At 70.6% G+C, this 27,894-nt stretch overlaps 2 protein-coding genes across 5 annotated transcripts; both read right to left on the reverse strand.

Moving 5' to 3' along the window:
• Nucleotides 1–208: 208 nt before the first annotated feature.
• On the reverse strand, nt 209–11,079 carry ARHGAP45 (Rho GTPase activating protein 45). Of its 4 annotated transcripts, none has more exons than XM_055343070.1 (23): nt 10,900–11,079; nt 9,714–10,044; nt 7,763–7,906; nt 7,505–7,592; nt 7,345–7,417; nt 7,200–7,266; nt 6,967–7,104; nt 6,824–6,888; nt 6,617–6,727; nt 6,456–6,536; nt 5,065–5,247; nt 4,779–4,916; nt 4,487–4,677; nt 4,290–4,411; nt 4,127–4,210; nt 3,921–4,025; nt 3,669–3,841; nt 3,355–3,543; nt 3,148–3,285; nt 2,845–3,071; nt 2,563–2,755; nt 1,634–1,739; nt 209–1,301 (listed from the first exon to the last, which is right to left on the reverse strand). In XM_055343070.1, the coding sequence occupies exons 1-23, from the start codon at nt 10,987–10,989 to the stop codon at nt 955–957; spliced, it is 3,384 nt and encodes a 1,127-aa protein (XP_055199045.1). In that variant the 5' UTR covers nt 10,990–11,079; the 3' UTR covers nt 209–954. The 4 variants fall into 4 exon arrangements, with proteins under 4 accessions (XP_055199045.1, XP_055199044.1, XP_055199043.1 ...); XM_055343069.1 differs by having other exon boundaries at nt 10,688–10,975; XM_055343068.1 differs by having other exon boundaries at nt 4,290–4,677.
• Nucleotides 11,080–12,226: 1,147 nt separating this feature from the next.
• On the reverse strand, nt 12,227–27,219 carry ABCA7 (ATP binding cassette subfamily A member 7). The gene is given in 47 exon segments (XM_055343098.1): nt 12,227–12,357; nt 12,430–12,670; nt 12,758–12,850; nt 13,115–13,218; nt 13,309–13,443; nt 13,700–13,841; nt 14,017–14,123; nt 15,025–15,087; nt 15,165–15,285; nt 15,357–15,486; nt 16,047–16,170; nt 16,262–16,406; nt 16,792–16,907; nt 17,148–17,325; nt 17,602–17,771; nt 17,853–18,030; nt 18,133–18,165; nt 18,315–18,602; nt 18,769–18,870; nt 18,944–19,068; nt 19,317–19,471; nt 19,545–19,643; nt 19,780–19,828; nt 19,989–20,191; nt 20,444–20,516; nt 20,597–20,781; nt 20,981–21,118; nt 21,241–21,380; nt 21,471–21,602; nt 21,839–22,010; nt 22,131–22,241; nt 22,499–22,700; nt 22,816–23,037; nt 23,115–23,337; nt 23,606–23,627; nt 23,630–23,781; nt 23,967–24,184; nt 24,396–24,563; nt 24,775–24,891; nt 25,108–25,247; nt 25,328–25,529; nt 25,688–25,768; nt 26,049–26,119; nt 26,227–26,339; nt 26,424–26,565; nt 26,740–26,833; nt 26,932–27,219. Coding segments are annotated over 47 exon segments (6,384 nt in total). The 5' UTR covers nt 26,998–27,219; the 3' UTR covers nt 12,227–12,258.
• Nucleotides 27,220–27,894: the final 675 nt, after the last annotated feature.

Here is a 27,894-nt window from a genome sequence, read left to right on the forward strand (position 1 = left end):
GAGATTCACACTTGGGTTGCTCAGGCACATGGGTCACATTTCCAGGGATCTGCAGCCACATGGGGCTGGTTGCCGCCCCAGACAGCCTGCCATCTGGAAGGTTTCAAGGAGCAGCGCAGGGCTCTAGGTTTTTTTGTTTTTGTTTTTTTTAATTTTTTTTTAGTTTATTTATGATAGTCACAGAGAGAGAGAGAGAGGCAGAGACACAGGCAGAGGGAGAAGCAGGCTCCATGCACCGGGAGCCCGACGTGGGATTCGATCCCGGGTCTCCAGGATCGCGCCCTGGGCCAAAGGCAGGCGCTAAACCGCTGCGCCACCCAGGGATCCCCGGGTTCTAGGTTTCTACCAAGTGCTGCTTTGATGTCTGCATGCCCGGCCAGCCTCCTGGGCCGCCTGGGCCCACACACCTAAGGGGGCTCCCGTGAGAAGCTGAGGAGATCGCGATGACGGGCCTCTGCATCCCCATCCCGCCCCTGAAGACAAGATGGGCTCAGGTTAAAAATTTTATTTTAAGCAAAATCAATGCATCTGTGTAGAATGTACATCGTGACCCAAGACAGACCCCACCCCCCCATGTGCCTATACCCCAGGGGCCCCAACTCAGGTTCCCAGGGCTGCTGGGGACTTCCCGATGCTGCCACCTGGCCCCTGCTGTCTGGCCTCCAGGCTGGCCCTGCAGACCCGGCCACTCAGTGGGGCCTACGTGGCTCCTCTGTCCACATGGCTGAGACCACTGGAGAGGAGGACTCCCTGGCACGCAGGTAGACACGGGGCAGGCCTTGGGCTTGCTCCTTGCTCCTGGAATCTTCTTGAAAAGGCAGCCAGAAACCCCTTCCCTGCACTGAGCTGGCAGGAGGAGGCCTCACAGTGGTCATGCACGGGGATGGGAGCCAGGCACAGCCGGCACCCAGCACCCGGCCCTCGGCCCCTGGACTGGCCTGCCCAGCGCCCCAGCTAGACAAACTCCAGCTGTCTGTCCTGCCCGCTGCCTGCTGCCACCTGCCCAGTGCAGAGCCTCATGGTGGGCAGCTGGACCTCGGCCACGTTGTTGCACTGGTTGGCGTTGTACTCCAAGAGCTGCTGGGCCAGGCCCTCCCCGTCCCCGTCCCCATCAGCGCCGGCCGCGGCCTCCAGCCGCTCCTCGCTGCCGCTGCGGCTGCCCTGGCCCTCCTCCACGCTGGTCTCGCTGCCCTGCTTCTCCAGGAGACTGAGGCGGTGTGCGGCGCCCCTGGCCGCCGCCGCCAACAGGTCTGAGGTCTCCTCTACCTCAGAGTCCGAGTCGTTGGAGGCCACCTGGGATTCTGCGAAGTCAAGGAAGTTGGCTTATGAGGCAGGGTGGACAGACGTGTCAAGACCTGGGGGTCCTGGGGTTCACAGCCTGACACGCTGTCACCCTCCCCAGGCCCAGCTGCCCCCTGGGACCACCCACCCGCAGCAGAGGGCTGTTGCCGTGGTCTGGGTCCCCACCTGCTGTGGCGTCCACAAACCCCTCCAGCTTCTCTGCTGCTGCTGGCACGGGTCGGACAGGCCAGCCCTCCGTCGGAGGAAACCCCACAGGCCGCGCAGCGTCCAGGCACCTGACATGGCCCCGCGACGCCGCGCCGTCCACCAGCTGCCTGTCCCCACCGCTCACCTGGGACCCCTTCTGCGGCCTTCTCCTGCAGTGGGAAGCCGGTCCCTGCGCTCGCCTCCAGGTGGGGCGTCTGTGCCGCCGCCTCGGCCCGTTGCGTGTACGCTTCCTGCAGGGGGAGCGTGGCTCAGGCAGGGCTCAGGCAGGGCCCAGGGTCCCGGCCATCCCCGGCTCTGCTCTCCGTCTCGTAAATAGACTAAAAACTAAAAAACGCCGGGCGCCTGCAAGGCTCGGTTGGTGAAGCAGCCGCCACCGGCTCCACTCAGGATCCTGGGGGCCTGGGATCAAGTCCCCTGCTTCGGGCTCCCTGCGCCACGGGGACTCTGCCTCTCCCTTGGCCTCTGCCGCTCGCTCTCAGAGGCCGATAGAAGCCTTGTGATGTGCGTTATGGGCAGAATGATACGAAAAAAAGGGCCTAAAACTTGTCAGCACCCCCTGCAGCTGCATGTGTGGTGACACTGCGTCCTGTGCACACGGGCTGAGCTTGTCCCTCTGGGCAGCATGCCGCAGTCCACAAGGCTCGGGTCCTGCCGTGTGGCCGCCAGCGTGACTGCGCCCCTGCGCACCCGCAGGCCCCACCAGAGGGGACATGAGCACGACAGCGAGATGCTCGGAGGCCAAGCAAGCAGAGCTTGTGGAGGAGCAGCCAGGTGAGGAGGCGCAGTGGAGCCAGCCGGGCAGCAGGGCGCTCATGGGCTCCAGGGCAGCTGGGGAGGCGGGCCACAGGGCCTTTGCACCCGCGTGAGCCCCCAGAGTTGAGCCCACCATCCGTGGGTCCTTTGCTTGTAAGATACCTCTGGGCCCCCTGCTGACCACGCTGCTGAAAGCGAGCCTCACCGGGGTTTCCTGTCTCCGTCGCGGTCCCCACGGCGCTCACAGAGCCCGCCCCCCTGCTCGGAGTGGGCAGCCCTGGGGCCCAGCACCGCCCTCACCTCGGGCCCGTCGTCGAAGACCAGGCTGTAGTGGGCGATGAGGGTCTCCACGACCCGAGCCTGGTGGGGGTAGTCGACCAGGGAGGACAGGGACACGGTGGCCTCGGTGGGCCTTGGCCGCAGCAGCGTGGGCCCAAACACAATACCCAGGTTCCCCGGAGTCATCTTGTTGTCCTGCTCCACCTCCACGATCCTAGGGTCACACGGACACAGGGGCAGCCATGAGAGGCCCCTTGGCCCCCCCCAGGCCTCCAGCCCTGATCCCGCCACGCCGGCCCTCACCTGCGCAGGTGCCGCAGCAAGTACTGCAGAGTGGCCCGGTTCTCGGGGGGCAGGTCCCGCAGCAGCTCCCGCAGCCGGCCCGCCATGGCCACAGCCGCAGCCTCGCTCTGGGCGGGGTCCGCTCGGCCCCGGGTCGCCACCTTGGCCTCGGCCTCCGCCTTCAGGCTGTCCTTGGCCAGCCCCACGAGCTCATGGTACAGGCGGAAGGAGATGAGCGGTTCGGGCAGCTGCGGGGGACAGGTCGCGTGGGGTCGGCGTCCCCCACCCCAGCCCGGCTCCCTGCTCCCAGCCCGCTGGCCCCACCTGCCGCAGGTAGAGTTTGAGGACGTTGCTGATGTCGTGGGGCAAAGCCTGTGACAGCTCCACCAGCTCCTTGCCGTTCTCGAACGCCTGGCACAGCTTCTCCACGCGCGTCTTCACCCCGTTGACGCGATAGATGCCCTGTGGGGGCCACGGTCAGCCTGGGCCCCCCCCCACCGTGCCTGCCCCCCCGCCCCCCGCGGCGCTCACCTTGGTGTGCAGCGCCCGCTGCTCGATCTCGCAGACGCACTTCTTGATGATGAAGGGCACGCCGTCGGGGGTGCTCTGGGCCGCCTGGCCGAAGTCCTGGCCGAAGAGCTGCAGGCGGCCCTGGAGCTTCTTGTGGCCGCACTGGATGGCCAGCGTCTCCAGGCACTTCTTGTGGCAGGCCAGGCAGCACTGCGGCCGGCGGGCGCCCGTGAGCCCCCGCTCCCCGCCACGGCCGCTGGCCCCACGCCCCAGGCCTCTGCCCCAACACCTGCCCGGGCCCTGTGCCCCCGCCCGCTGCCCACAGCCCTCCTCACCTCCTCACACTCGGCGCCCTGGAAGTACACGTAGCTGTTGCACTCCCTGCACTTGGCGGGCGTGCGGAGCTTCCGCAGCCGGTGGGTGCGGGCGGCCTTGGACAGCCCCACGTGGCGGAAGGGCCCACTGGGCAAGGCCACCGGCAGCTCGGAGCTCATGCCGTTGAGGTCGGCTGCGGGGGGCCGGGCAGTCAGGCCGAGGCCTGCTGGCTGCCCCCCCACACACACCCCCCGCAACGGTCGGGCCCTCACCCTGCTCGAAGGCGGCCGCCCCCGCACTGCCCTCCGGCTCCACCAGCTCCTCGTTGGACGACATGGTGCCGCTGGACAACATCCGCTCCCGCTTCTTAAAGTCCCCTGAGCGGGAAACGGGCGTCAGGTGACCGGACCCTCCCCAGAGGGCTCACCCTGCAAGACGCACGTGCCCAGGGCCCAGGCAGGCCGCGGGCGCCGCTCACCTGAGCCAGGGCTGGGGTCCAGGCTGCCGTCCGAGTCTGACATGGTGGTGGGCCACGACTTGTGCACCTGGTGTCCGCGCCCTCCTGCAGAACCGGGCGTCTCCAGTGGGGCGAGGGGCTACGGGGAGGCCGCGCCCACCCCGCACCCCTGCCCAGCACTCACCCCTGCGCTCCTTGGCCAGCGCCCCGTCACTGGGCCCACCGTCCTTCTCGGGGCTGCCCGTGGCCTCTGTCGCCGCGGCGTCGCCGACGAAGCTGCCCTTCCGCGTGCGCATGACGGGGGACCTGGTGGGACAGGCAGGTACGGAAGCCTCGGCAGGGGGCGGCCCCGCCGCCCCAGGCGCGAGCGGGAGGCCGTACCAGGTGTTCATGGAGGCGTAGGGCTCAAAGTCGTAGCGCACGTCGGGCTCCTCGCCGCGCTGCAGCTGGCCCACGTGGTAGGCGTACTGCTGGCCCGGGTCGTACAGCTTGCTGCTCTCGCACAGCATCTGGAAGTGCACGGGCAGCGGGGCCGTCTGCATGTGCATCATCTGGTAGTAGGAGATGGTGGCCTGCAGGGGGGTGCCACGTGTGAGCCCCGCCAGGGTCGGGGCCCGGGGGCACAGCCGACGGCCCCCCAACGCCACCAGCCATGGGGACGTGGGGAGCGCACCGACTTGATGGTCTGGTCGCTCTGCCGGATGACCTCCTGGATCTGCCGCAGCACCGTCACCTTGGTGTCCTCCAGCTCCTGCTTCTGCGTCTTGGCGTCGGCCACACACGTCCGGTAGATGGCCATGGCTTCCTCCGCCTGGACGGGCCGGGGTGCACAGGGACGCATCGGCGCGGCGCCTCCAGGAGACCGGGGCGGCAGGAAGGCCCTGGTGCAGGATGTGCCCCGCACAGTGGGAGCCGCGGCCCCTGGGCTGCCCCTGCCCGCCCCACCCCGTGGCGCGCACCTTGTTCTTGGCCTCCTCCTCCAGACGCCGCCGCTTGTCCAGGGTCTTGGAGGCGGCAGCCCCGGGCCCCGTGACCGCCTGCTCCTCCTCGGCCTTGGCTGCCAGAAGGCGGGCCTTGGTGTGGTCGTCACAGCGCTGTGTGTAGCCCTGCTTGGCCTTGCGCAGGTTGGACTCGGCCTCTTGCTGCGGGCGTGGAGGTGGGGACGCCAGTCCAGAGCCATCCTGGGCCGCGCCGGGGCTCCCGCCACATCCTGACACCCGCCCCCCAACACGGAGCTCGCAGCTCAGCCTCCCGCGTGTCTCAGGTCACAGCCTGTCCGTCGGGGTGACAGCGGGAGAGGAGGCAGGCACCCCTGCAGCAGGGCCCTGGGGGGACCATTCCAGCTCCCGGCGCCCGCCTCCCACCCAGACTGGCAGCCACGCTTCCGTCTCTCACTTCCCCTCGCACAGAACGGCGAGGCCGCCCCGGCAGGAAGCCAGGCACCCTCAGGGTTGGCAGGAAGAGCACTTGGTCAGAAACCAGGGGCCTTCTGGGGGCCACACCTTGCAGCCGACAGACCGCGTCAGACGCTCAAACATAAACGAGCTTGTGCGACAAGACAGGCAGAGTATTTGAAAACACTTGGTGTGGGGAGGCCTTGAATGCAGGACAGGAAACCCAGGAACCATGAGAAAGGCTACAGCTGCCGCTCACAGCTCTCTATCCAGCTAAACAGGCCACAGGTAAAATCAAAAGTCAAAACTAAACCCGGGGTGGGGGGTGGTCTATAGGTCATATCAGCTAGGGCTGGTTCTCTCATACGTCAAGAGCTCTGGCAAATCAATGAGGAATAGGCCACGGTCCAATCCGCAGTGAGCAAAGAACAGGAAATGAGGGTCTGGAGAATGGAAGCGGCAGCAGCTCAGGAGAGGCTCTCGGGCTCTCACCGCCCCCCCAGCCGGCCCGCTTTGGGCACGTGTCGGAGAACACCACGGACCCAGCAGCAAGCAAAATGTCCACGGGCAGGATCTAGTGAAACGGGGCAAGCGGCCTCCACAGCTGAGCACCCGGAGCCCACAGACAGGGACAAGGCCGCGGCACGAGGCTGGAGCAGAAGCGCCAACGCGGCCAGCCCCGCATGCACAGACGGAGGCTGCCGGGAGGGCCGGGGACGGAGGCCCTTCACCGCAGGCCCTGCCAGCGGAGCTTTGGAACCGGGAAGGAGCAACGCGAGGGAACCTGGCGCCCGCGGGCGGCCTGCGCGAGCCTGCCTCCCCCAACCCAGACCCTCCGTGCGATGGCGGGGGGCGGGACGCACATGTGCGCACCCCTTCCTGCACAGCTGGGCACCTCGGCCCGGAGTGGGCACAGGAGGCCACGGCGCCCCCCCGCACCCCCGCCGCCGGCGTACCAGCTTCCTCTGGGCGCGGTGCCACGACTCCTTAATCTCCTTCCTGCGCTTCTCGTGCTCGAGCCGCCTCACGTTCAGGGGCTGGGGGCACAGGCCGTGAGCCGGGGACGCCCCGCGCAGCCCGCCGCCCCCGCCCCCCACCCCCCGCTGGCACAGCCCACCTGCACGAAGGTCTGGTTCTGCAGCGTGGCCACTGCCTGCATCAAGCCTTGGCCGAACTCCAGGTCCTGGTCCAGGGCCAGGGAGTAGATGGACTGCAGGGGCATGTGGGGCTGTGGGGTGGGGCCGGCCGTCAGGGGGTGGCCTGCGGGCTGCGCAGCCCCCCACTCCCTCAGCTGCCCTAGGCATATCCCCCCCTGGGCTCCCACCTCCTGCATGACGCTGTGCCGGTAGTTGTGCATGATCTTCTGCAGGCCTTTGACAAAGTCCATGTCTGCGGGCAGGCGGGGAGCCGTGTGAGTGCAGGGGTGGGGGGCCGGGCCCCCCCAGAACCCCCGGGGGCCCCGCATACCCAGCGCCATGCGCTTCTCCAGGTAGCTGGTGAGGTCCTTCATGTACTTGGCCATGTTCTTGGCGTACTGCAGGGCGGCGTCCACGCCCCCCTCGCAGCGCTGCAGCAGCATGTCCACCTCCTCGGAGGGCAGGCAGCCTGCGGGGCACCCGCTTAGCCCGGCCCAGTGCCCCAGCCCCGCCTCCTGCCCGCCGACCCTCCCACGGCCCGCCATCGGCCAAGGGGACGCTCACCAGCGTCACCGTCTTCGGCGCTGGCATCGGCCCCCTCCACCGCCGGCCCGTACTGGTGCTCCACGGCCTGCAGGGCAGACTCAGGTGAGGCCCCGCGTGAGGCCCACCCACCCCGGTGCAGGACGCGGGGCCACCCCGTGCTCACCTGGCTGGGGTCCCCGGGGGGCACGGACAGGAGAGTCGTGCTGTCCACTTCCCCCATGAGGTACTCGGACACGCTGCAGGGCGGGGAGGGGTCAGGCTGGGAGACCCGGGCCCGCCCCCGCCCCCGGCCCCCTGGCCCCCCGCGGCCCCGCAGCGCTCACGTGTTACTGAAGGACACGGCCATGGTCTCCAGGGCCTTCTCGAACTCCTCCTTGTCGGCCTCGTTGTTGCTGCACTCGTAATGGAAGCCTGGGGCGGGCGCGGGGGCGAGGGGCCGCTGGTCACCCCGCGCCGCTCACCGGGGGCGCCGTCCGCCAGGGGCAGCGCCTCGGCAGGGGTGCCTGTCAGATTGCCGCGAGCCCTCCAAACACCCTCCAAGGGTCCCTTCCTCCAGGAAGCCCTCCCGGCCCCCCGCTGACCTCTGATCCTGGCGATGAGGGTGCCGGCGGCCGTGAGCGTCTCCATGGTGTTCAGCAGCGGGTACTTGTTGATGATTTGGCGCATCACGCGGAGGACCTCGCCCAGGCACTCGTGGGCCAGCCCCCGGCGGGCCTCCAGCAGCTCTGCGGGGCAGGGCGCGGTGAGTGGGAGGGAGCGCCCGGCCAGGGCCAGCCGCCCGCCCCTCCCCGGCGGGGAGACTGAGGCCGAGCCGGGCCGGGCCGGTCGCTGTGGGCCCCTGCTGAGGCCCAGGCCGTGGTGGACGCAGCCCCTTCGCTCACGACACTTTCCGGGTCGTCCAGCCAGCACACACCTGCGCTTCAGGTGGCCGCCCTGGTGCCTCCCTCCTCCACGCAGGCCCCCGGTCCTTTCCCGCCGCGGCCCTGACCGCTCAAGGTTCTGGCCAGCCCTCCGCCTGCCCTGCCTGCTGCGGTCATCTACTCCCCCCTGGCAGCGGCCCCAGAGGCCCCTGTTTTGTAGATGGGGAAACTGAGGCACACCCATCATTTCTCAAAGATGGAAAAAAAGATGGAAAGCTTTCCCATGTACACTGGCTCAGAAGGCACAAGAACTCGTCTGGAGGGCCCGGCTTGGCCTTGTCTCCAGGGCAGTGGGGAGCCATAGAAGGTGCTAGAGCGAAGCAGGGCTGAGGTCACATCTGTATCTTGGAACGGGGCCTTAAATGCTCTGCACAGACACTGTTTTTTTCCCTAAGACTTTATGCTTAAGTGACGTCCACACCCGGTGCAGGGCTGGAACGCACAACCCTGAGATCAAGAGACGCAGGCGCCTCCGACTCAGCCAGCGGGGTGCCCGTCACCCGCCCTAAGGAGAGGAGCGCGAAGCAGCAAGCGCCAGCCACGGCCCGCTCGGTGGAAACACCGCAGGAACGCGAGGAGGGAAGGGGCCAGCGGGGAGGGACGGCCAGCTGGGGGCCAGCCTCGCCCGCGCCCCGACTCCCCGCCTGACGGCCGGTGCTCCAGAGCACAGCGGGGCCTGAGAGCCCTGAGGCCCCGGGGAGACTCCAGGGACGGCGGGCCTCGGCCCTCCACGCCCACCTGCCCAGGCCCCGCGACCGCCCAGGCCGCAGATGAGACACCTGAGGCCCGGGGAGGGGCCCAGCAGAGGAAGCCCCGCGCTCAACCCACATCCTCCCCTCCAGGTGGCCCAGGGGCAGGAGGGCCCGCCACGTCCCAGCCCCCCGCACACACCCCGGGGCGCAGCCCACCCAGGCCTGGCCTCCAAGGAAGCGCGGGGATCGGAAAGGAACCGAGATTAGCGCGTTTCCCCAGGAAGCGGCTGTGGCCCCCGCCCGGGCCAGATAACCCTGGGGGGCCCCCACCCTGCCGCGGGGCCAGGCCACTGGGGGCCGAGCGCCCAGCCCAGCTGGGACCCCTCCGACCCGGGGGGGCCCTGGGGGCAGCAGGTCGGGGTGCCGGGCTGGGTGCTGGGGTGTGGCCTCGGGGGAGCAGGCAGCAGGCCGCGCACGAGGTGCCAGGGACAAACAGGAAACAGATGAAAATAACCCGGCAGGAAGCGTGCTGTCAGCGCCACACGGAGGAGAAAACGGAACCGCCGCCCCAAAGCCGTCACGGCGGCGGGCACACGCCGCGGCCCTCCCGGGCTCCTGCGACATCATCCTCAGCCGGCGGACCTGGCCCACCTCTGCCCCGACGCCCTCCGGGGCTGCCCACTGGCCTCACGAGGACACCGGGGACGCCCCGAAACCTGTCCCCAGGGGAATCTCCGAGTGTGCCTCTGAGCCCCCGTGACGTCCCTGCGCTGCGGCCTCCCGGCTGGGACGCATCCCCAAGGGCCTGGCTGCAGCAGTGTCGCGCCCCCCCCCCCCCCCCCCCGCCCCTGGCCGCCCCACGGGGTCGGAGGGGCGGTGTGTGGCCCCGCCCCCCAGGCTCCGGTCCCTGCGCTTCTCACCGTCACGCAGGACACAGTCCCTGAGCTTCTCGAGGCTCTTGGCCAGGCGGCCCACGTCCGCCAGCAGCTGGGAGATGTCCTCCCCGGAGTCGGGCCCGGGCGCGTCGCCGGGGAGCTCGGCGGGGCTGGCAGTGGCCAGCGGGCTGCGGTGGCCCCGGCCCAGCGTCCAGGAGCTGGCCCCGGGCAGCGGGAAGCCCGCGGCGCTCGCATGGCGGCTCAGGCTGGTGGGTCGCTTGAGCGTGCCCGTGGCCTTGGCGTTGGCGGCGGCGCTCGGCGGCTCTGCGCTGGCCCCAGGGGACGCCGCGTCGGCCCCATCCTTCCTGGGCAGCTCCTGGGGAGGACGGGCGAGCCGGTAGCCAGGTAGCCGGCCCCGCGCTGCCTCGGCTTCCCCACGGCGGGGGGGGGCTCTGCAGGGTCTCCCGCGGACCCCACGGGGATCAAAGGCCAGAGGTCAGGGGGCCGAGATTTGGTGCCCTGCCCCGCCCACACCTGTTACCCAACATCCTCTTCCCCAGAGCTTTCACAAACAACGGTCTCTGCCCAAACCACAGCCAGGGGTGGGGCCTGTGAGGGCGTGGGGGAGGGGCACCCCACTTCCTGGTGGGGTGGGGTGGGGTGGGGAGGGTCCTGGGGGTCCTCAGCCCTGCAGCCCCCTCCAGGCTGCTGCAGCCACACCTCCGTGCAGGTGAAGATACCTCTGTCGACTCCCGTGCCCCCGAGAGTTCTGGGGACCCTGAAGTCCTCGAGCACCCCCAAAGCTTCTCGACCTCCAGGCCCCACACCCACAGGTCCCGTGTCGTGCCCTGCTGCCCTGTCAACCTTCGGCCCCGAAGCTGCGCTGTAGCTGTCACACCCGACGGCACCCCTGGCCCCAGGTCCCCTGAGCCCTGCCCTGCGGCGCCCCAGCCCGGGCACCCTCCCGCCCGCCCCCCGGCCCCTTGGCCAGGTGCTCGGGGGAAGCAGAGGGCACCTACTGTGAGCCGAACGCCGGGGTCCTGGCCTGACCTGCGGGCTCCGTGCCGTCCAGCCCGGCAGGGGCTGTAGCTGGTGGGAGCCCCCCGCCAGCGGCCCCGCATGGAGCTGCTGGGCCCTTGGCGGCAGGCACACGGCGCACCCCTGGGCCCTGGCGCCCGCTGTCACGCCCAGGCCCCCACCCGCGCTGCACTCCCCGGAGAGGCTCACTCACCCCCAAGGGCTGTGGGCTGGGGCTTCCCGCCCGGTTCTTTTTCGAGATGGAAGGGGTTTTCATGAGCTCCCGCTTCTTCCTGGAGAACATGGTGGGGCCTGGGCCGGGGGAGGCGGGCTGGGGTCGGGCAGGCGGGGGTCCCGCTGCTGAGCTCTCAGCACCGCCTGCTCCAGGGCCACATTGCCGCCGGCCACCCCCTCCCCAGCTGTCAGCCCCACGTGACAGGCCCGGCCCTCATTGGCGGGCCCTCCCCCCCACAGGAAAAGGCCTCCCGAGGCAGTGCCGGTGACGCAGGCCTGCCCCCCACCCGCCCTGGCTGCAGCCTGCCCTTCCACGCGGTGGGCTTCACAGTGGGGTCCCAGAGCCCACCCCCAGCTTCCACTTTCAGGCCGTGTGTGCTGGTGGGGGTGCCCGGGCCTGGCACTGCTGGCCTGGCACGCGGGGCGGGCACACGGCGGCAGGTGACACTGCGGCAGGCGGCGGGGATGCAGACCCTCAGTCCGGCGCACCGGATGCAGCTGGGAGTGTGCGCACACGCGTGCACGGTGTCGCGCGGGGACTCGGGCAGGTGTTGCCGCCACGAAGCTCACAGGCGGAAGGGACGAGCCAGGGCCTCTGTCTCAGACCCGGGGCGCAGCCTCCTGCCGTCCAGCCCCGTCCTCCCTCCCCGGGCGCACGGCAAGGCCCTGGGCACAGCAGGGCCCCTGTTCCCACGGTCCAGGAGCACACGCAGACCCGCCACTGACAGGACGCTGTGGGAAACATGCGCGGCCAGACCTGGGGCCTCGCCTCCCCGCTCCCCAGCCCCCACCCCTCACCCTCCCGGACGCCCCCGCTGAGCCTGCCGGGAGGGGCGCATCTGCAGGGCACAGGACAGTCGTGTGCGGCTCCCCAGGCCCGGGTCCACCCGCAGACCCGGCCGAGTGGGCCCTCGAGGGCCCTTTGCCCAGCACGCAGGGCTCTGGGGCCCGGGCCCAGTCAGGAGGCCGGAGGTCTGGGCCACCCCGGGGCTCCTCCAGGCCGCCCAGAACATCCGCAGGCCTCGAGCTCGTGCCCACTTCATGGCCAGGCACTCGCGGGCACCGCCCTCACCTCCAGACCCACGTGGGTGCTGAGGGGCCGCGGCCAGCAGGCTCCCGGCCACCACGGAGGCCCCCAGCTGGGCTCCAGCGGCCCCCAAGGCCCCAGGGCGGCCCGCGAGGAGAGCCGTTGTGGACCTGCGCGCCGCCGGCACACGCACACGCACACGCACACGCAGTTGCACGCGCGGAGATCTCTTTATTTCCTCCAGGGCAACGGTCCTCGAGCGGAGGTGCGCAGCGCCCGGCCCCGGGGGGGGGGGGGGGGGGGGGGGGGGGCTCAGAGCGCCGACTCGGCCGCGCAGGGGTCCGTGCCCGCCCCCGCGTCCTGCGTGCGGGCCTCGCGCTGCCCCTGCGCCGCGGAGAAGTCGAGGAACACCTGCGGCGGGCGGAGGGGCCGTCAGCGCGGGGGCGCCCGCAGCCCCACCCCGCCGCCCCGGGCGCCGCGCACCTCCTCCAGCGCCGTCGCGCTCACGGAGAAGTCGTCCACGCCCAGCTCCGCCCCGCGCGCCGCCAGCTCCCCGAAGACGCGGGACAGGGCGCAGCGCCCTCCCGGCGGCAGCTGGAAGCGCAGGCGGCTGCCGTGCGCCCCGCGCAGCTCGGCCCCCGGGAACGCCGCCCCCACGAAGGCCACGGCCGAGTCGGCCCGCGCTGCGGGCACCCGCAGGGTCAGCGTGTGGCCCGCTCCGAACCTGGGGGGACAGGGCTGCCGCGCTCGCTCCGGGCCGGGCTGCCCTGCCCTCCCCCGGCTCGCCCGGGCCGCCGCCGCCGCCCCTCACCTGCTCTTCAGGTGCTGCGCGCTGCCCAGACAGCGGAACCGCCCGTCCACCAGGATGGCCAGGCGCGTGCACAGGGCCTCGCACTCCTCCATGCTGCCGGGGCCGCGCGTCAGTCCCTCGGGGCGCAGCCGTGCCCCCCGCCCCGCAGGCGCGGACCCTCACCCTCCACCCTGGACACCGCCCGCCCACCCGGACCTCTGTCGGGAAGGCCGGACCCGGGTCCCGGCGAGCCCCCCCACCCCCAGGTCAGGCCACCCCATGGCCTGCGTGCCCGGGCTCTGACAGCCTCCGCGGGCCCAGGTCCCCCCCGCCCCGCGGAGCCCCCGCCCCGCCGCTCAGCCCGGGCTCGGGGCCCACCTGTGCGACGTGAGCACCACGGAGTGGCCCTCCCGCACCACGGCCAGGAGCCTGTTCCAGAGAAAGCGCCGGGAGCTGGGGTCCATGCCAGTGGTCGGCTCGTCCTTGGGGGCGCGGGGCGCAGGGGGGGGTTGGTTAGGGGTCCTGACCCCGCCCCGGCCTCCCAGGCCCCGCCCCGCCCCGCCCCCGCGCACCAGGAAGACCACAGCCGGGTCCCCCACCAGCGCCGCCGCCGTCGCCAGCTTCCTCTTGTTGCCGCCACTGTAGGTGCCCGCGGGTCGGTCCGCGCACTGGCGGAGCCCCAGGTGTGCCAGGCCCCAGCTCGCCGTCTGGGGGGGGGCGGAGCGAGCGGGGTAGGGGCGAAGGTGGGGGTGGTCAGCAAAGGGGCGGGGCCAGGATGAACGAGGGGCGGGACCGGGCGGACGGGACAGCTGCGCTCCCAAGGGGAGGGGGGCCGAGGCCGGGAGAGGGGGGGGCAGGGGGCGGCTCCAGCCTGCGCGGGAGCCGCAGAGTGTGGGCGCTGGGGGCGCGCAGGTGCGCTGCAGGTGGGCTCAGGGCGGGCTGCGGGGCTGGGTGGGGGGTCACCTGGGCGACCTGAGCCTCGGGGACGCCGCGCAGGCGCGCGAACAGCTCCAGGTGCTCCCGGCCGGTCAGCAGCTCGAAGACAGCGTCGGACTGCGGGCAGTAGCCCATGTGGCGGTGCGCGGCGGCCGGCTCCCTGGCCACGCTGGGGACGGGGACCGGGAGGGGCTCAGGGCGTCGGCTAGGCCCCCGCGCTGGGCGGCAAGGGCGGGCCTCGGTCCCCCCACCCCGACCGCTGTGGTGAGAGAGGGCAGGGCTCGGGCCGGGCCGAGCCGAGCACGCCTGGGAGAGGCCAGCCCCGCGCCCGCCCCAGCCCTCACCTGTGACCTGCCAGCACGGCCTCACCACCGCTGGGCAGCATGTCCCCGGTCACCATGCGAAATGTGGACGTCTTCCCTGCTCCGTTCACTCCCAGCAGCCCGAAACACTGCGGGGGCCCCACAGACGGCCCTCAGTGCGGTCTCTGACCCGCACCCCCCTCGATATTGGGGGTGCAGGCAGGCGGAGCGCGACACTGAGCAGGGGACGCTCCTCGGCACACACGACACACGCGTCACCCATGCAGGCACCCGGTGGGTGTCTCCAAGATCACATACAGCAGTGCTCTGTGCGTCGCAGGCCCTGCCATCGCCGGGTGCCTCCGGAGGCACCCGAGCACCCAGGCTGGGTGTGGTCAGCCCAGTGTGGAGAGGGTGGGAGCTCACGGGCGGCGCTTGACAAAGTGACAGCAGCTCACGCTAACACTGCACATCTGTTTCCAGGTGTGCACCGGCCCCAGGAGGTGGCGGGTTCAGAGCACACAGCCAACACGGCTGCACATAGTAGTTGTGTGAACGTGAACTGCTTCGGGGCACGTGCCCAAGAAGTACTGGCTGTGGGCCAGCGCTCAAGGGAGGGATGTATACAACAGGTGACCAGTAGGTACTGTCAATGCCCGACAAACGTATACAGATGTCCATACAAGGGGCTCAATGATACAACTGGTTCTCCAACGGTGGCACACAGCACAGTAGGCGCTTGGTTAAGGTTCCTGGCACATGTGTGGCGCCCCCACGGGTGCTCGGTAACAACGCGCTTGATCTCAGTAGGGGACGCACACGGCGGGGGCTCAACGACCCCCGAGCGCAAGCACGCAGTAGGTGCTTCCTGGGACAAAATGGGAGCTCAAATGTCACCAGTCAGGAGTCACTCGATAGATGGTAAGCGGGGGCCAGGGAGCTGTTCAATGAGGGGCGGCAGGCGCGCGCAGCAGGTGCTGAGGGAAGGGCAGTGGGCACGCAGGAGGGTGCCTCCCATGCCCCCGCACCGGGGCCCCGCCCTGGACTCACCTCACCAGGAGGGATCCCCAGGCACAGGCGGTCGACAGCCGGTGTCCTCTGCCCGTGGTACACCTGGGAGGAGTTCAGGTCCCTGAGGACGGGGGGACAGGGGGCTGCCCAAGGCTCTGCACCCACCGCCCCGCACCCACCTTGGTCAGGTCTCTTAGCACCAGCACGTCCTCCTGGGTGGCCCCGTGCACCACCCGTTCCCGCTCTCGGGCCACGTCCTCATCCTCCTCCCCCAGGGGGGGCAGCGACCTCAGCCGGGGTCTGAGGACACACGTATGAGTGAGCCCAAGGCCAGCCCCAGCCCCTCGCACCCCTACCCCGTCCCCACTGACTGTGGCAGGAGGCGGTTGCAGTGCTGCAACAGGAGCGTGAAGAGGAGGAAGAGCGGCCCCTGCACCGCCATGCACACGAGGTTCTTGCCGACCACCTCCCAGCGCAGGGGTGACTGGAACTGCCCATCTCCTGCGGAGACAGGAAGGAGGACCTGGGTCATGAGAAGTAGGGGTGTGCTTGATTTCTGTCCATCACCCCCCAATCCAGGTCACCTTGGGCTCTTAAATAAAAGGATCAAGAACTGGGTGGGCCACTCAACCAAGCTCTAATTGGTATAGAAAACAGTAGTATCACCATCTCCCTTTAGAGCCTTAGACCTCTTGTGATAGGACCCCATACAGAATTAGCCTCTCTAGGGCAGCCCCACTGGCCCAGCAGTTTAGCGCCGCCTTCATCCCAGGGCGTGATCTTGAAGACCCAGGATCAAGTCCCATGTCAGGCTCCCTGCGTAGAGCCTGCTTCTTCCTCTTTGCCTTTGTCTCTGCCTCTCTCTCTGTCTCTGGTCTCTCATGAATAAATAAAATGTTTAAGAAAAGAATTAGCCTCTCTGGCTGCTGTGCTGGCTTCTCAGTTGACCCAAACATGGGGGCCACCTAAGACCCCTAGTTCTCTTCCTGGGGGCTGCTGTTTGTCCCCACCCTGCGTAAACGACGTGGCTGGCACTACCCCACCTAGAGGGAAGTTCTCACCTAAGCGCTCAAAGGCGTCAGCCATGGCCTGGTTCCGCACCATGTCGATGAGCCCCCGACCCAAGCAGAAGTGGGGGAAGACAAGGAAGACCTGCTTCAGGACCCGACTCACGTCCTGCAGCTTCTGCTCAGGGCCAGACACAGGGAGGGGAGGTGGGTCAGGGGCCGGAGCCGAGGCCAGCGCAGCCCGAGCCCCGGCCTGCAGGGGACAGCACCTTGTCAGAGAACAGCTCGAGCACGAAGGTGGCCATGCTGCCATTGATGCCAACAAACAGGTTGACGCAGGTGAGCACCACGTAGGCCGTGCTGGGCACGGAGAAGACGAAGGAGGCCGGGTACATGAGCGGCGTGATGGACCAGCTGGGGGGCAGTGGGTCGTGGGGTGACCACCGGACACCCGGTGAGTAGCCCAGACACCCCCTCCCCTCGTCCTTGCCACAGCCCTCTTCTCGTAAGTCAAGACAGGACGAGGTTTTTAATGTTCTTTTATGTAAACTCTACCCCCCAGTGTGGGGCATGAGCCTCCAACCCAGAGGTCCGGAGCATGCGCAGCTCCTGCCGCCTGCCGGGCGCCCCCACCCCCGCCCCAGGGAGAGATGAGCTTTTAAGGCCACCGCTGCGCATCCCTAGGTTAGGACACACTTGGGATCCCATCAGAGCTCCGAGCTGGAGGAGTCCCGGTATTGGGGGCTGGGGTAGGGGGGGGTCAGGAAGAACGGGCCCTGAGCAGCCGGGGAGGCCTCACCCGTAGAGCAGCAGCAGCAGCAGGAGGGCGGGCAGGTTGGCGGGGGCCACGTACGCCTTCTGCTGGAAGGCCAGGAAGATGAGCACCACGATGCACGCTGACACCAAGTAGTTACACTGCATTGGAGATGGTAATTACCGCCGTCGGTTTGCACGGGTGGGAACTGCCATCCTCACCCCTGTGCCCCGTCCCAACCCACCCCCTTGCCCCGTGTGGGAGGGAGCAGGACACAAAGTCTCCCACCGTCCCCCAGGACTCCACTCGGGCCATGCTGGACAAACGTCTGATCGGAAGGGGCCAGAAAAGGGAGGTGGTGAGAGGCGGCTGGACCTCCGCCCGCCAAGCATGCCCCGCACCATGTCCCACAGAAAGTTGCTGAGCCAGTAGAGAGTGGGAGGCAGGCCCCCCATAAACTGCAGGTGTTTCGCCCTGGTGACACGCTCCTCGATGAGCACGAGGGTGAAGCTGGCTGGGACAAAAGACATGGCGAAGACCACACAGATGGACACCAGCACGTCCACCGAGGAGGCCATCCTGTGGGTGAGGGGCGGAGCTGTCCAGAGAACCCCGCCCACCACCGACGGGGCGAGGGTCCACAGCCCGGCCGCCTGCCGCTGGCCGGGGAGACAGGTGGAGCTATTTAGGCCTGGGGCGCCTGGGCTGCAGGGCGAGCCTGTAACCCACTGAGCCCAGGCCTGGGGAGCAGAGGGGGTGGTTCCCGTGCATGGACACAGCTAGAGTGCCCCCGCACCCCAAATGACCCAGAGGCTGCGGCAGGGCCGGGCCCACATGCGGGACAGAGTGACTCACAGCGCCGCCTCCGACAGCTGCTCCTTGGTGAGATTCAGTGGGTGGTTGACCGTGGTGATGCTGTGGGCATGGCGGGGAGGGCCCGGGGGCAGGCGGGCGTGTAGGAGCGCGTTGTTGGCTCTGTTGACAAAGGCCACCATGGCGTGCCAGCCCTTGTTGTTGAACCAGATCTAGGGTGGGGTCAGGGCCGAGCGGTCAGGGTGCTGGGGTGGACCGCCCCCCAGGCCCCTGCCCGCTCCCCCGGCTCCCACCTTGAGGCTGTCCTTGGCATCTAGGCTGCGAGCCCAGGCCGTGAGGTTGTTCAGGATGCGGTCTAGGGCCCCGCCGGGTGGGGGGCTCAGCAGCGCCCGCAGCTCTTCCACCGAGCGGCTGACCTCCTGCCCTGAGGGCAGGCCTGGGTCTCGGCCCCCCAAGGAGAAGCCCCCATACCTGCAGGGCAGGGGGCGGTCAGGGGACAGCCAGTGAGGGCCAGGGAGCATGGGGGGAGCCCAGAGAGGGCAGGAGGGGGTGCAGGGGTGGAACCCTCCTCACCTGACCTCATTCACCCACTTCTTGGTCTTCAGGCTGCGGGAGAGACAGAGACATGAGCAGGGCCGAGACGCCGGGAGTTGGGTGGGACAGGCAAGACGAGGTGGGGCAGGAGAGCAGTCGGGGGCACCCAGACCCCGCCCCCGTCCCGCCTCCTCCCGGCTCCAGGACCCGAGGGCGCTCACCCCCGCTGCACCAGGCGCGGGTAGGTCTTCACCAGGAAGTCGGACAGGTTGCGGCCCGTCAGGTTCTGCACCACCTCTCCGGAGCCGGCCAGCGCCTGGGGCGGAGGGGGGCCGCCAGCCGCCGCGGGGCAGTCGGGCAGCAGGCGCCGCGCTCCGGGCTGGCTGCAGCGGCAGGCGGGGGACGGCGACCCGGGCGTCCAGTTGCCGCTGGCCAAGACCTCAGCCACGGCCGTGGGCACCTCCGGTGCCCAGAACCGGCAGGCGGCGGGCTGTGTGCACCCAGGCGTCCTGCGGGGGGGGGGGGCCACCGAGCTTTCCGCAGGCCCTGGCACGCGGCCGGACACCCCAGCTCCTACGCCGGCGTGGGGAAGCTCCAGCCCCGCGAGGCCCGCTGCCCAGGGCCCAGACGAGAACCTGGGGCCCGGGGGCACGAGGGTTGGCCGCGGGCCCTCACCTGGCGGAGCCGTCCTGCCGGTGCGCCCCCTCCCCCAGTCCCGCCTCCTCCAGCAGCATCGCCAGCAGGTGGGCTTGGTCCGAGGTCCCCGGGGCGTCCTCACTGTGGGTGCGGCTCAGAGTCAGGCCTGCCCCCGGCCCGCCCGCCTGCCGCCCCTTCCCGACCCCGAACCCACCTGAAGAAGGACACCTGGGCGCCGTACATGCTGGGCCTGAGCTGCAGAGCCGGGTAGTGTCCGAAGGGTGGCACGATGAGGCTGAACAGCAGTGCCAGGCCCACGAAGAGGGCAGGCAGCACGATCTGAGGGATAGGCCCATCAGCCGCCCCCGCCGCCCTCCAGGCTGCCGGTCCCCTCCCCGCTCCCGCTCTAGAACCGCCCGGGGCTCCCCGGGGCGCTCCGTGAAGGTGCGGAGGGCGCAGACACTTCTGAGGTCCCTGGGCTGGTGGCCAGAGCACAGGCCAGGCGCCCGGGTCCCCACGCAGTCCCCGGCACCGGGGCCCCTCACCCTCACCCTCACCCTCACCCTCACCCCAACCGGGCCCCTCACCTGGGCAAACAGGCCCCGGCGGCTGCGGCACGCAAGCAGGAAGCGCTTGAGAAGCAGGGCGCAGAGCTGCTGGCAGGTCAGCGGCCAGCCCCGGAGGCGGCCCGTGGCGAGCGGCCCAGAGCCCTGCAGGGCCTGTGTTTCTGGGGCAGACAGAGCTGCAGGGGACGGAGGGTCAGCGCCCACATTCTGGGGGACCCGGGGGCGCACGGGTCAGGGTGCACGGCTCACCGAGCTCCCTGTCCTCCTGGGCCCGCGGCTCCGGCACAGTCTTGAGCCGTGTGGTCCTGTCTGGGCCGGTGCTCGGGGGCTGCTGCCTGCGGCCATGACCTGCGGGCCCGGCGGGGGTCGGGGTCAGGGTCAAGGGCTCCGTGAGGCCTCGGGTCTGGGTCGAGGTCAAGGGTCACAGCAGATGAGTTCGGGAATCGGGGGCAGAGGTCAAGGCGCCGGGGACCTGGGGCCATACCCTCCAGGTCTGTGTCCACAGCATGGTCCTCCATCACCTTCAGGAAGATCTAGGGACACAGGGCAGGGGCTCAGCTGGGGATCCCCTGGGAGAGAGGCACCCCGCAGACACCAGGGGTCCTCAGGCCTCGCTGGAGACTCCACAGCCTCGGGGGCTCTGCGGCTGCCCCCGCCAGGCCCCCTCCCCCAGGCAGCCCTCCCCCGCCGCACCTCCTCGAGGCTGGTGTCGGAGATCCCGTAGCTGGCCAGCCCCAGCTCCCCCAGCCGCCGGTCCATCTCCCGGAAGAGCCTGGCAAAGCTGCCGTCCACGGCGCCCCCGTAGGGCAGCACCAGCAGCAGCTCGTGGGGCAGCTCCTCCACCAGCCGCGCCCCGGGCACCAGCTGCTGCACAAAGGAGAGCAGCTGGGCGGCACCTGGGTGGACGGGGGCGGGGCGTCAGGGCGCCGGCGGGGCAGGCCGCGCGGTGTCCTGGGGGCAGGGGTGCGTGGCCCCGAGGAGCACGCTCCGGCGCAGGAGGCTGGGGTGAGGCGCCCAGGGCGGGCCCCGGGCAGCGGTGGGTCAGCAGGTGCGCTCAGCCAGGCCGGATGAAAGGGCCGGGATTCGGGTTCTGTGCGGTCCGAGGCCCAGGGTCCCGTGGGGCGTCACGGGGCGCTGCCCCCACTCACCAGCTGCGCTGCGCTGGCCGGCCTGCTCTGCCTCCCGCCCGGGCCCCGTGGCGGCCTCCGAGTCAGCGTTCCCCTGCGGGCGGAGGGCACGGCTGTCACGGCCACCCGGCTGCAGGCCTGGCGCTCGGGCTCGGGGGTCGGCTCAGCCCTCACCTCTCCGCCGGCGGCCGGGGACGGGCGCGACTTCACCAGCGTGAGGTAGTAGCCGGAGCCCAGGTGACGGCGCAGGAAGAGCGGGGAACCGCAGCAGCATACGCGGCCTCCCGCCACCACGGCCACACGGTCCCCCAGGACCTCTGCCTCGTCCAGGTGGTGGGTGGAGAGGATCAGCGTGCGACCTGGGCGTGGGGACCAAGCCACACATCCCGTCGGGACGAGGGCTCTGCCCCAGCCGTGGCCACTAGCGGGAGTTGCCACCCCGTACATCGAGCTCCTTTCCATCCCTCAAAACCCTCTTCTCAGAGCGTCATCATCAGAAACTTTCCCTGGCACCTGAGGCAGCATCTCGGGGAGCCTCGTGCCTCCCCCAACTCTCACCTTCCCGGTATTTAAGCAGCAGCTCCCAAATGCTGCGGCGGGAGGCAGGATCCACGCCGGCGGTGGGCTCATCCAGGATGACCACCCGGGAGCCACCCACGAAGGCCATGGCCACTGACAGCTTCCTCTGCATCCCACCTGGGTGGGGACAGGGCGGGCGCCCTGCATGAGCCAGCCCCCCGGCCGGGGCCCTTCCCCGCCCTCCCGGCCCGCACCCCCCCCACCCCCGCCCAGCTTCAGCCCTCCCCGGGGCGGCTCACCAGACAGGTGGCGCGTCTGTGCACGGCGCTTGGGGACGAGCCCCACGTCCTGCAGGAGCCGGGCCTGCTCGCGGCGGACGGCAGCGGCACTCAGGCCCTTCAGCCGCCCGTAGAACCAGATGTGCTCGTCCACCGTCAGCCTGCAGCCAGGGCCGGACGCGGCGGTCACTGGGCCGGCGGAGCCCGCGACCCCCCCCCGCCCCGCACAGCCCAGGCCCAGCCCCACGCACAGGTCGAACAGCACGTTGTACTGCGGGCAGACGCCCAGGTGGGGCCGGACGGCTGCCAGGCTGGACTGGATGTCGTGGCCCAGGATGTAGGCGGAGCCCCCCGTGGGCGGGAAGAGACCACTCAGTATGGACCTGGGGACGAAGGGGTCTCAGGGCAGCTGCCCCCAGGAGGAGACGCATCCCCAGAGCGGGCGCGGAAGCACCGACAAGGCCCCTCTCACGAGCTCAGGCCAAAGGTGAACCGTGTCCCCGTTTTACAGAGGAGGGAAACTGAGGCACGGAGAACACACGTATCTGTCTCCCAGGTGCCCGGGGGGACCTGGGGTCCCGCCCCTGAGGCCGGGAGGGAGCAGGGGGCAGCCGCTCACAGCGTGGTGGTCTTGCCGGCGCCGTTGTGACCCAGCAGGGCGGTGATGTGGCCCTCGTAGAAGTCCAGGGTGAGCCCGCGCAGGGCCGGCTGCGGGTTGCCCGGAAAGCGCTTCTCCAGGCCTCGAACGGAGACCCCGGGGGTCAGGCCTGGCGGCACCTCCTCTGTGAGCGCTGCGGGGGATGGGGGGACACTGAAGCCTGTCTGTGGAGTCGGGGACCTGGCAGGTTGGGGGGCCACGGGGGACGCGGGGGACGCGGACGCGGCGGTGGTTAGGCCGCCTTGTACCTCACCCTCTGGGTCCCTCGGGGTGGGAGGTGGGGGGGAAGCGACGGGAGAGCGAGGTCCGAGCCAATAGCTCCTCTGAAGGGGGAAGGTCCACGGTTTGGGGATCCCGTACTGGCCTGGGGGCAGCGGCGCCCGGTCACCTCTCGGGCCCCTGGCCTGGAGCGTGCCAGCGGCTGGCCATATGCCAGGACCGGGCATCCAGGCGGAGGACAGGCCCGCGACCCCGACCGCCGTCCGCCTGCCTCAGGCCGCCCCCGACCCTCCGTCCCCATCCCCAGCGGCCACCTGTGCCTCGAGGCCGGCCGCCCCCCCACCCCGCCCAGCCCTGCCTCTGCAGCTGTGCTGAGGTCCCTCCCCTCCCCTCAGGGCCCACCTGGGCAGACCCCCTCCAGGTACCACGTGGCCAGGCCGTAGAGCGCAGCGTCCAGCAGCAGGACGCCCGAGACCCACGCCAGGCTGAAGACCTCGGGGGCGGGCGCGGTGCCCATGTTGTGCCACTGGGCGCCTTCCCCCTGCTCCTCCAGCAGCGCCAGGCTCTCGCAGCCGAACCCAAAGGCCACGGGCGACAGAAGGCTCTGCGGGGGGGTGGGGGGGCAGGTGGGTCAGCGAGCGCGCGGCCCAGGGTCCCCGCATGCACTCAGGGTCCCCGCACGCACCCAGGGTCCCCGCGCCCGCCCCCCTGGGGCTCACCGCAGCCGCCAGGCCGCCCGCAGGCAGCTGGTCCCGCCAGGCCACGCACAGCACGTAGGGCAGGTACAGCACGAAGTAGGCGAGGCCCCCGCAGGCGGCGGCCAGGTTGGCGCGGGAGAAGAGGGCGCTCAGGAGGAAGCTCTGCACCACGGTGGCCACCGCGAAGGCCGCCAGGAACAGGAAGACCACGGCCGGGTGGCTGTAGGGGAGGATGTCCCCGAGCTGCAGGGCCCCCACAGCTGCGGTGAGGCCCGGGCTCGCCCTGGGGCCCCACCCGCGTCAGGAAGGCCGCACGGCACCTTGAGCACCAGCACGAGCAGCGCCGAGCTGAGGAGGAAGGGCCCGAGGCCGCTGAGGAGCCAGCCAAGCCACAGCGCGGCCGCGCCCAGCCCCATGGCCCGCATGGTGGCCCGCAGCCGGGTCTCCTTCTCGCGCACCACGGCCTTCACCGCCAGCGCCACCGAGTAGATCCAGGCCAGCGTCAGGAACAGCGGCAGCGAGCGGCCCAGCACGCGCAGGAACCTGCGGCGGGGAGGCCGCTGAGCGGCGGCGGGACACCCGGGCCCCTGGACGTGCGCCGCGCCGCGCTCCGGCCTCGGGCCGCAGGTGTCAGCACAGGCCACGGCCCCCCCGCGCCCGGCCCCCGCCCCCCGGGATCCCCGCTCCTCCCACAGGGACTGGTCCTGGTGGGGCGCCGGCGCAGCCTTGACCACGTGGACCCGCGGAAGCGGCCGAGCCCGCGGCCACCTGACTTCTGTCCCTGGGGGGTGGGTGGCGAGGCGGCGCTCACGCATCATCCACGTAGCAGGGTAGGGCATCTGCTGCAGGTACAGGCGGGCCCGGGGCTCGGAGCCGCTCAGCACGCGCACAGCCGCGCCCTCCAGCAGGTCCTGCAGGTACACGAAGCCTCCCCACACGTAGCGCAGGTCAGCGAGGGGGTCAGCGGCCGGGCCGGGGTCCCAGAACCTGCGTGGGGCAGGGCGGGGCTGCGGGAGACGCCGGGAGGCCGAGGGCCCTGCGCACCGTGGGCGGCTCTGCCCTCGCCCGGCCTCTATCACCCACCAGGTCCTTCGCCGTGGGCCCCCCAGCCTGGGGCGCGCCCCTCACACCGCGGCTCCCGCATCACAGCCCCCACACGCGGGATGCCCCACCTGTCCCTGATCTTGTTGGTCCTCGTGACGGCGTCAATGTCCATGCGGATCTTCATGCGCACGTGGCCGGGGCCACCGGGCCCAGCAGGGTCCCCAGGGTCCTCGGGCCCCAGGAAGACGACCCCGGCCCAGAAGCGCTGCTCCGAGAGCAGCTGCAGGCTGCGCGCCACCAGGGCTGCCTCCGACGGTGCGGCCTCCAGCTTGTCCAGGGTCACACACTGAGGAAGGGCCTGGGCGTGGGTCCCAGGCACCCGGTCCTCCGCAGGGCCCCGGGGCCCCAGAGGGACCCAGCTCCTCCATCACACTTCCGCAGGCCCTGGGCCATGTCCGTCCTCGGGCGGCCCTACACTGGGGCTCCCCTCCGCCCAGCTGACCGGGTTGCACCCCGCGTACCCCGCAGACGGGGCTCCCAGGCAGGTGGCACCTCACCTCCATCACGCGGCCCAGCAGGCCCACCAGGTGCCCCACGTCAGCATGGGCGTCCCGCCAGCCGTAGCCGTCCCCACGGGGGTCCAGAAAGGTGAGAAGAGCCTTGGCCGGGTCCTGTCCTCGGGACCCTGGCTGCCTCCTTCCTCTGTCCTGAGCTTGCAGGAGCTTCTGGGGAGCGGCGAGGACACGGGGGTTTGCTTTGTGCGCGCCGGGCCGCGTCCGCCCTCTTCTCTCCCGGGGCCTGTCCGCCCCCCGGACGCCACAAGCCGCCTCCTCATGCCTGCCCAGGAGGCCCAGCCCTGCCCGCTGCCCGTGTGCTGCGCAGGGATGACGCGCCCAGGGAGGCTGGGTGCCGCCGCCACCCCCGTCCTGACCCTACCTGCAGCATGGCCACGTTCGAACTGTCGTTCAGGAAGCGGAAGAGCTGGGGTCCCAGGGCAGCCCACACCTCCGGGATGTCCTTCAGCAGAGCCAGCTCCTGGAAGGTCCGGTTCACCTGTGGGAGGAGGGCGCCCACATGAACGCCCCGTCGCGACCCTGCCCTCCTCCTGAGGACCCCGCCCGCCTCGCCCACCATCCCGTCTTGCTCCATCTGTGCCTCTGAGCACTGGACGTGCTGTTCCTCCACCTGCGATCCGCAAACTTTCCTTCAAAACCCTGCGGCCCACCGCATCCCGGCCGAGGGGGGACGCAGGACGGTGACCGTCCTCACCTGGGCCATGAGCTGCCTGGTGAACGCCGTGTCGGGCGTGAACAGCAGCTTCCCCAGGACCAGCGGCTTCAGGCGCCTCCAGAGCAGGCGGGACAGTGGGTGGGTCTCCAGGGTCCCCACGAGCTCAGCACAGGCCGGGCCTGGGGGGCAGGGGCACCATGGGCCCCGCCCCCACACCTGACGCCCCAGTTCCCGAAGGGGAAGAGAGGCCGTGACTCACTCAGGCCGCTGTCGGGTAGCGCCTCCTGCCCCACCAGCTCCTTCAGGTGGCCGGCCTCGTGCCAGCCGAGGGAGGGCCCCCCTGGGATGCCGGGCCCCCGGGCACCGCAGAGGGCCTCCGATACAGCCTCCAGGGGACCTCCAGCTCCTTGGGGTCTTCGCAGCAGCGCCTGCAGCTCCACCAGGCTGGGCAGTGCCAGGAGCTGGGGAGGGGTCACCAGAGGACGCTGGAAGCCCTCCCTGCCAGGAATACCTTCTCCCTCTGCCCTTCTGCCCCTCAGACCGCCCCCCGAGGGAAGTGCCCGGGCTGCCCTACCCTTTGGGCTTCCCGGCTGCGGTGGAGGGTGAGTGGGCCTCTTACCTCCTGGGCCAGGTCCTCTGCGGCCTCCACGAAGTTGGCCACGGACTCCTGGGCGTGGCCCAGCACAGACCCCAGGGATTCCTGGGGAGCGAGACCATGGGGTGGTGCCCACCCGGATGGAGCTTCACGGGGGCTCAAGCACTTCGCCCCCCTCCCGTGCGGACTGTGCTAGTAGAGGACGTGTGGAGGCTCGTGCAAGGCCTCTCGGGCTGGACCCTTTGCCACCGTGCTGGACACGGCCCGTCTGGGCCCGACAGGACGAGGAGTGTCCCTCGGGCACCAAGGGGAGCCCAGGCAAAGGCCTGGGAGCGGGACTCAGAGGCCCCTGCCCGCAGCCCGCTCTCCCCCCACCCCATCTCACCTTCCCAAGCAGTGTCCCCAGCAGCTCAGGGTGTGGTCGGTCTTGCGCTGGGTCGCTGGGTTGAGGCCGGGCTGGGAGAAGGACAAGCTTAGGCCTGAGGCAGCCCCCACCCCGTGCCCATTACACAGCTGGGCAGATGGAGGCTGAGCCCGCCCGCACCAGCCAAAGGGCCCCTCACCTGCTCTGCCGGCGGCGCTCAGCGTTGGCATCAGCTTTCCCAGGCTGGCCAGCGTTCTGCGGGCACTGGGCCCCCCCAGGACGGTGTGGGCATCTGCCAGGAGCCGGGAGACCCTGGGGACAGAGGGAGCAGGAGGTGGGGGCTCGGCACACACCCCGGAGCCCCGGGGGCCCCCGCACCCGCTGCCCCTGGCTCACAGGGAGTCCTTGAAGTTGCTGAGGACCCCGGGCTGCTCGGCGGGCGTGGGCTGCGGGAAGCAGGTGTTGTTCAGGGTGCAGACGAGACCCTGGAGCCAAGGGATGGTGCCGGCCGAGGGCAGCGGCTTGTTGGCGAAGTGGCCTGTGGGGACGCGGGGCGTGGGAGCCTGAATGCCGCCCGGCTCACCCCCTCCCGGACAGCGCGCTCGCCCAGACTCACCGGGTGCCCCGCCTGTGCCCTCCGCGCTCACTGGGCCCCTGCGGACGGGTGGACACTGCCCCCCCACCCCGCCCACCCCGTCCCTGGGGGGCTTACATTCGTGGTGCTCCAGAGGCGGGTGGGAGTGGCGGACGGCCACCAGGATGAAGAAGAGAAAGAGGGGCCACAGCAACTCCACCAGGAGCTGGACCTGGGGCAGGGGCAGAAGAGGGGGGCCGTGGGGGCCGCGGGGGCCGAGGGGGCGCCGGGCACTCCGCCCCGCCCCCCGCCCCCCAGTCCTGGCATTACCGGCTGTCTCCTGCGATACAGGAAATTCTTCCAAAGCAGCAGCATTAGGTGCGTCCAGAAGGCCATGGTGGGGACGGACGGGGCCCCGACGGGGTCGGGCCGAGGACGTGCCTGCGCCCGCGGGCGCACCCTGGCCGCCCTGGCCCTCGCTGCTCCGTGCCCCGTGCAGGGCTCTGGGCGCCCCCGACCGCAGCTGCTGAGTAAAGGGTCTCTCGGGTCCCGGGCGGAGTGGGCCAATGGGAGCCCCGCCCGGCGCCGTGCTCGCACCTGATTGGTTGCCTGGGCTGCCGCTCCCGGCGGGGCGGGGATCCGCGGGGCTAGCGGGTAGCTCGGGGGGCGGGCGGGGGGCTCGTCTCAACTCTTCCGCCCCCAGACTCCACCCGGGAGCCCGAAGGGGCGTAAGGACACGACCCGGCGATGCGCGCTCCTGGAACGAGCGATTCCTGACGCCGACCTCGGCTGCAGCTGCCCAGCGCGGCCCTACTTCATCGTTGCACCCTAGGGAAACTGAGGCGGGGGGGAACTGAGCCCCCGACCTCCACTGCAGGGCTCTGCTCCATCCGGAGGGAGCTGGGGCCGGGGGGCTGCAGGTGCACGGCGGCGGGCCCCTCTCAGGTGAGCCGCCTCCCCCCCCCCCAGGATCCGGGGTCCACCTGCCGCCGTGAAGGTGAGCGCGGGTCTGCGCTCTGCCCTCACCCGCCCATTCCCAGGGGACCCGCTGCCCTCCCGCGCCCCGGGAATCCTCGAGTCTCCTCCCCCGCCCCGCCCCCCGGGAGACTTCACCTTTCCAGCCCCCCTCTAGCCGCCTTCCCTCCGCCGGGACGGCCGCCCCGGATTTCGGCCCCTTTAAGAGGCGAGTCCCGCGCTGGCTCTACGGCCCCCGAGGCCGGTCCCCCGGCCCGAAGCCCCGCCCCTCGCGCTGCTATTGGCCGCCGCCCCCGCCACTCACAGGCCGGGCCTGCG

Source organism: Nyctereutes procyonoides, unplaced genomic scaffold (genome assembly GCF_905146905.1).
Source record: "Nyctereutes procyonoides isolate TBG_1078 unplaced genomic scaffold, NYPRO_anot_genome, whole genome shotgun sequence".
Classification (NCBI taxonomy): Eukaryota; Metazoa; Chordata; class Mammalia; order Carnivora; family Canidae; genus Nyctereutes; species Nyctereutes procyonoides.

Excerpts from the sequence above, each read along its gene's own strand:
- ARHGAP45 (XM_055343067.1), bottom strand. The coding sequence starts at position 10,789 with ATGCGGGGCCGCTGGCGGGGGGCTCCCACCAGCTACAGCCCCTGCCGG. Across the intron at positions 4,026-4,126 it reads GGACCCCAGCCCTGGCTCAG|GGGACTTTAAGAAGCGGGAG; the intron begins GTGAGCGGCGCC and ends TTTCCCGCTCAG. Across the intron at positions 3,072-3,147 it reads TCAAACTCTACCTGCGGCAG|CTGCCCGAACCGCTCATCTC; the intron begins GTGGGGCCAGCG and ends TGTCCCCCGCAG.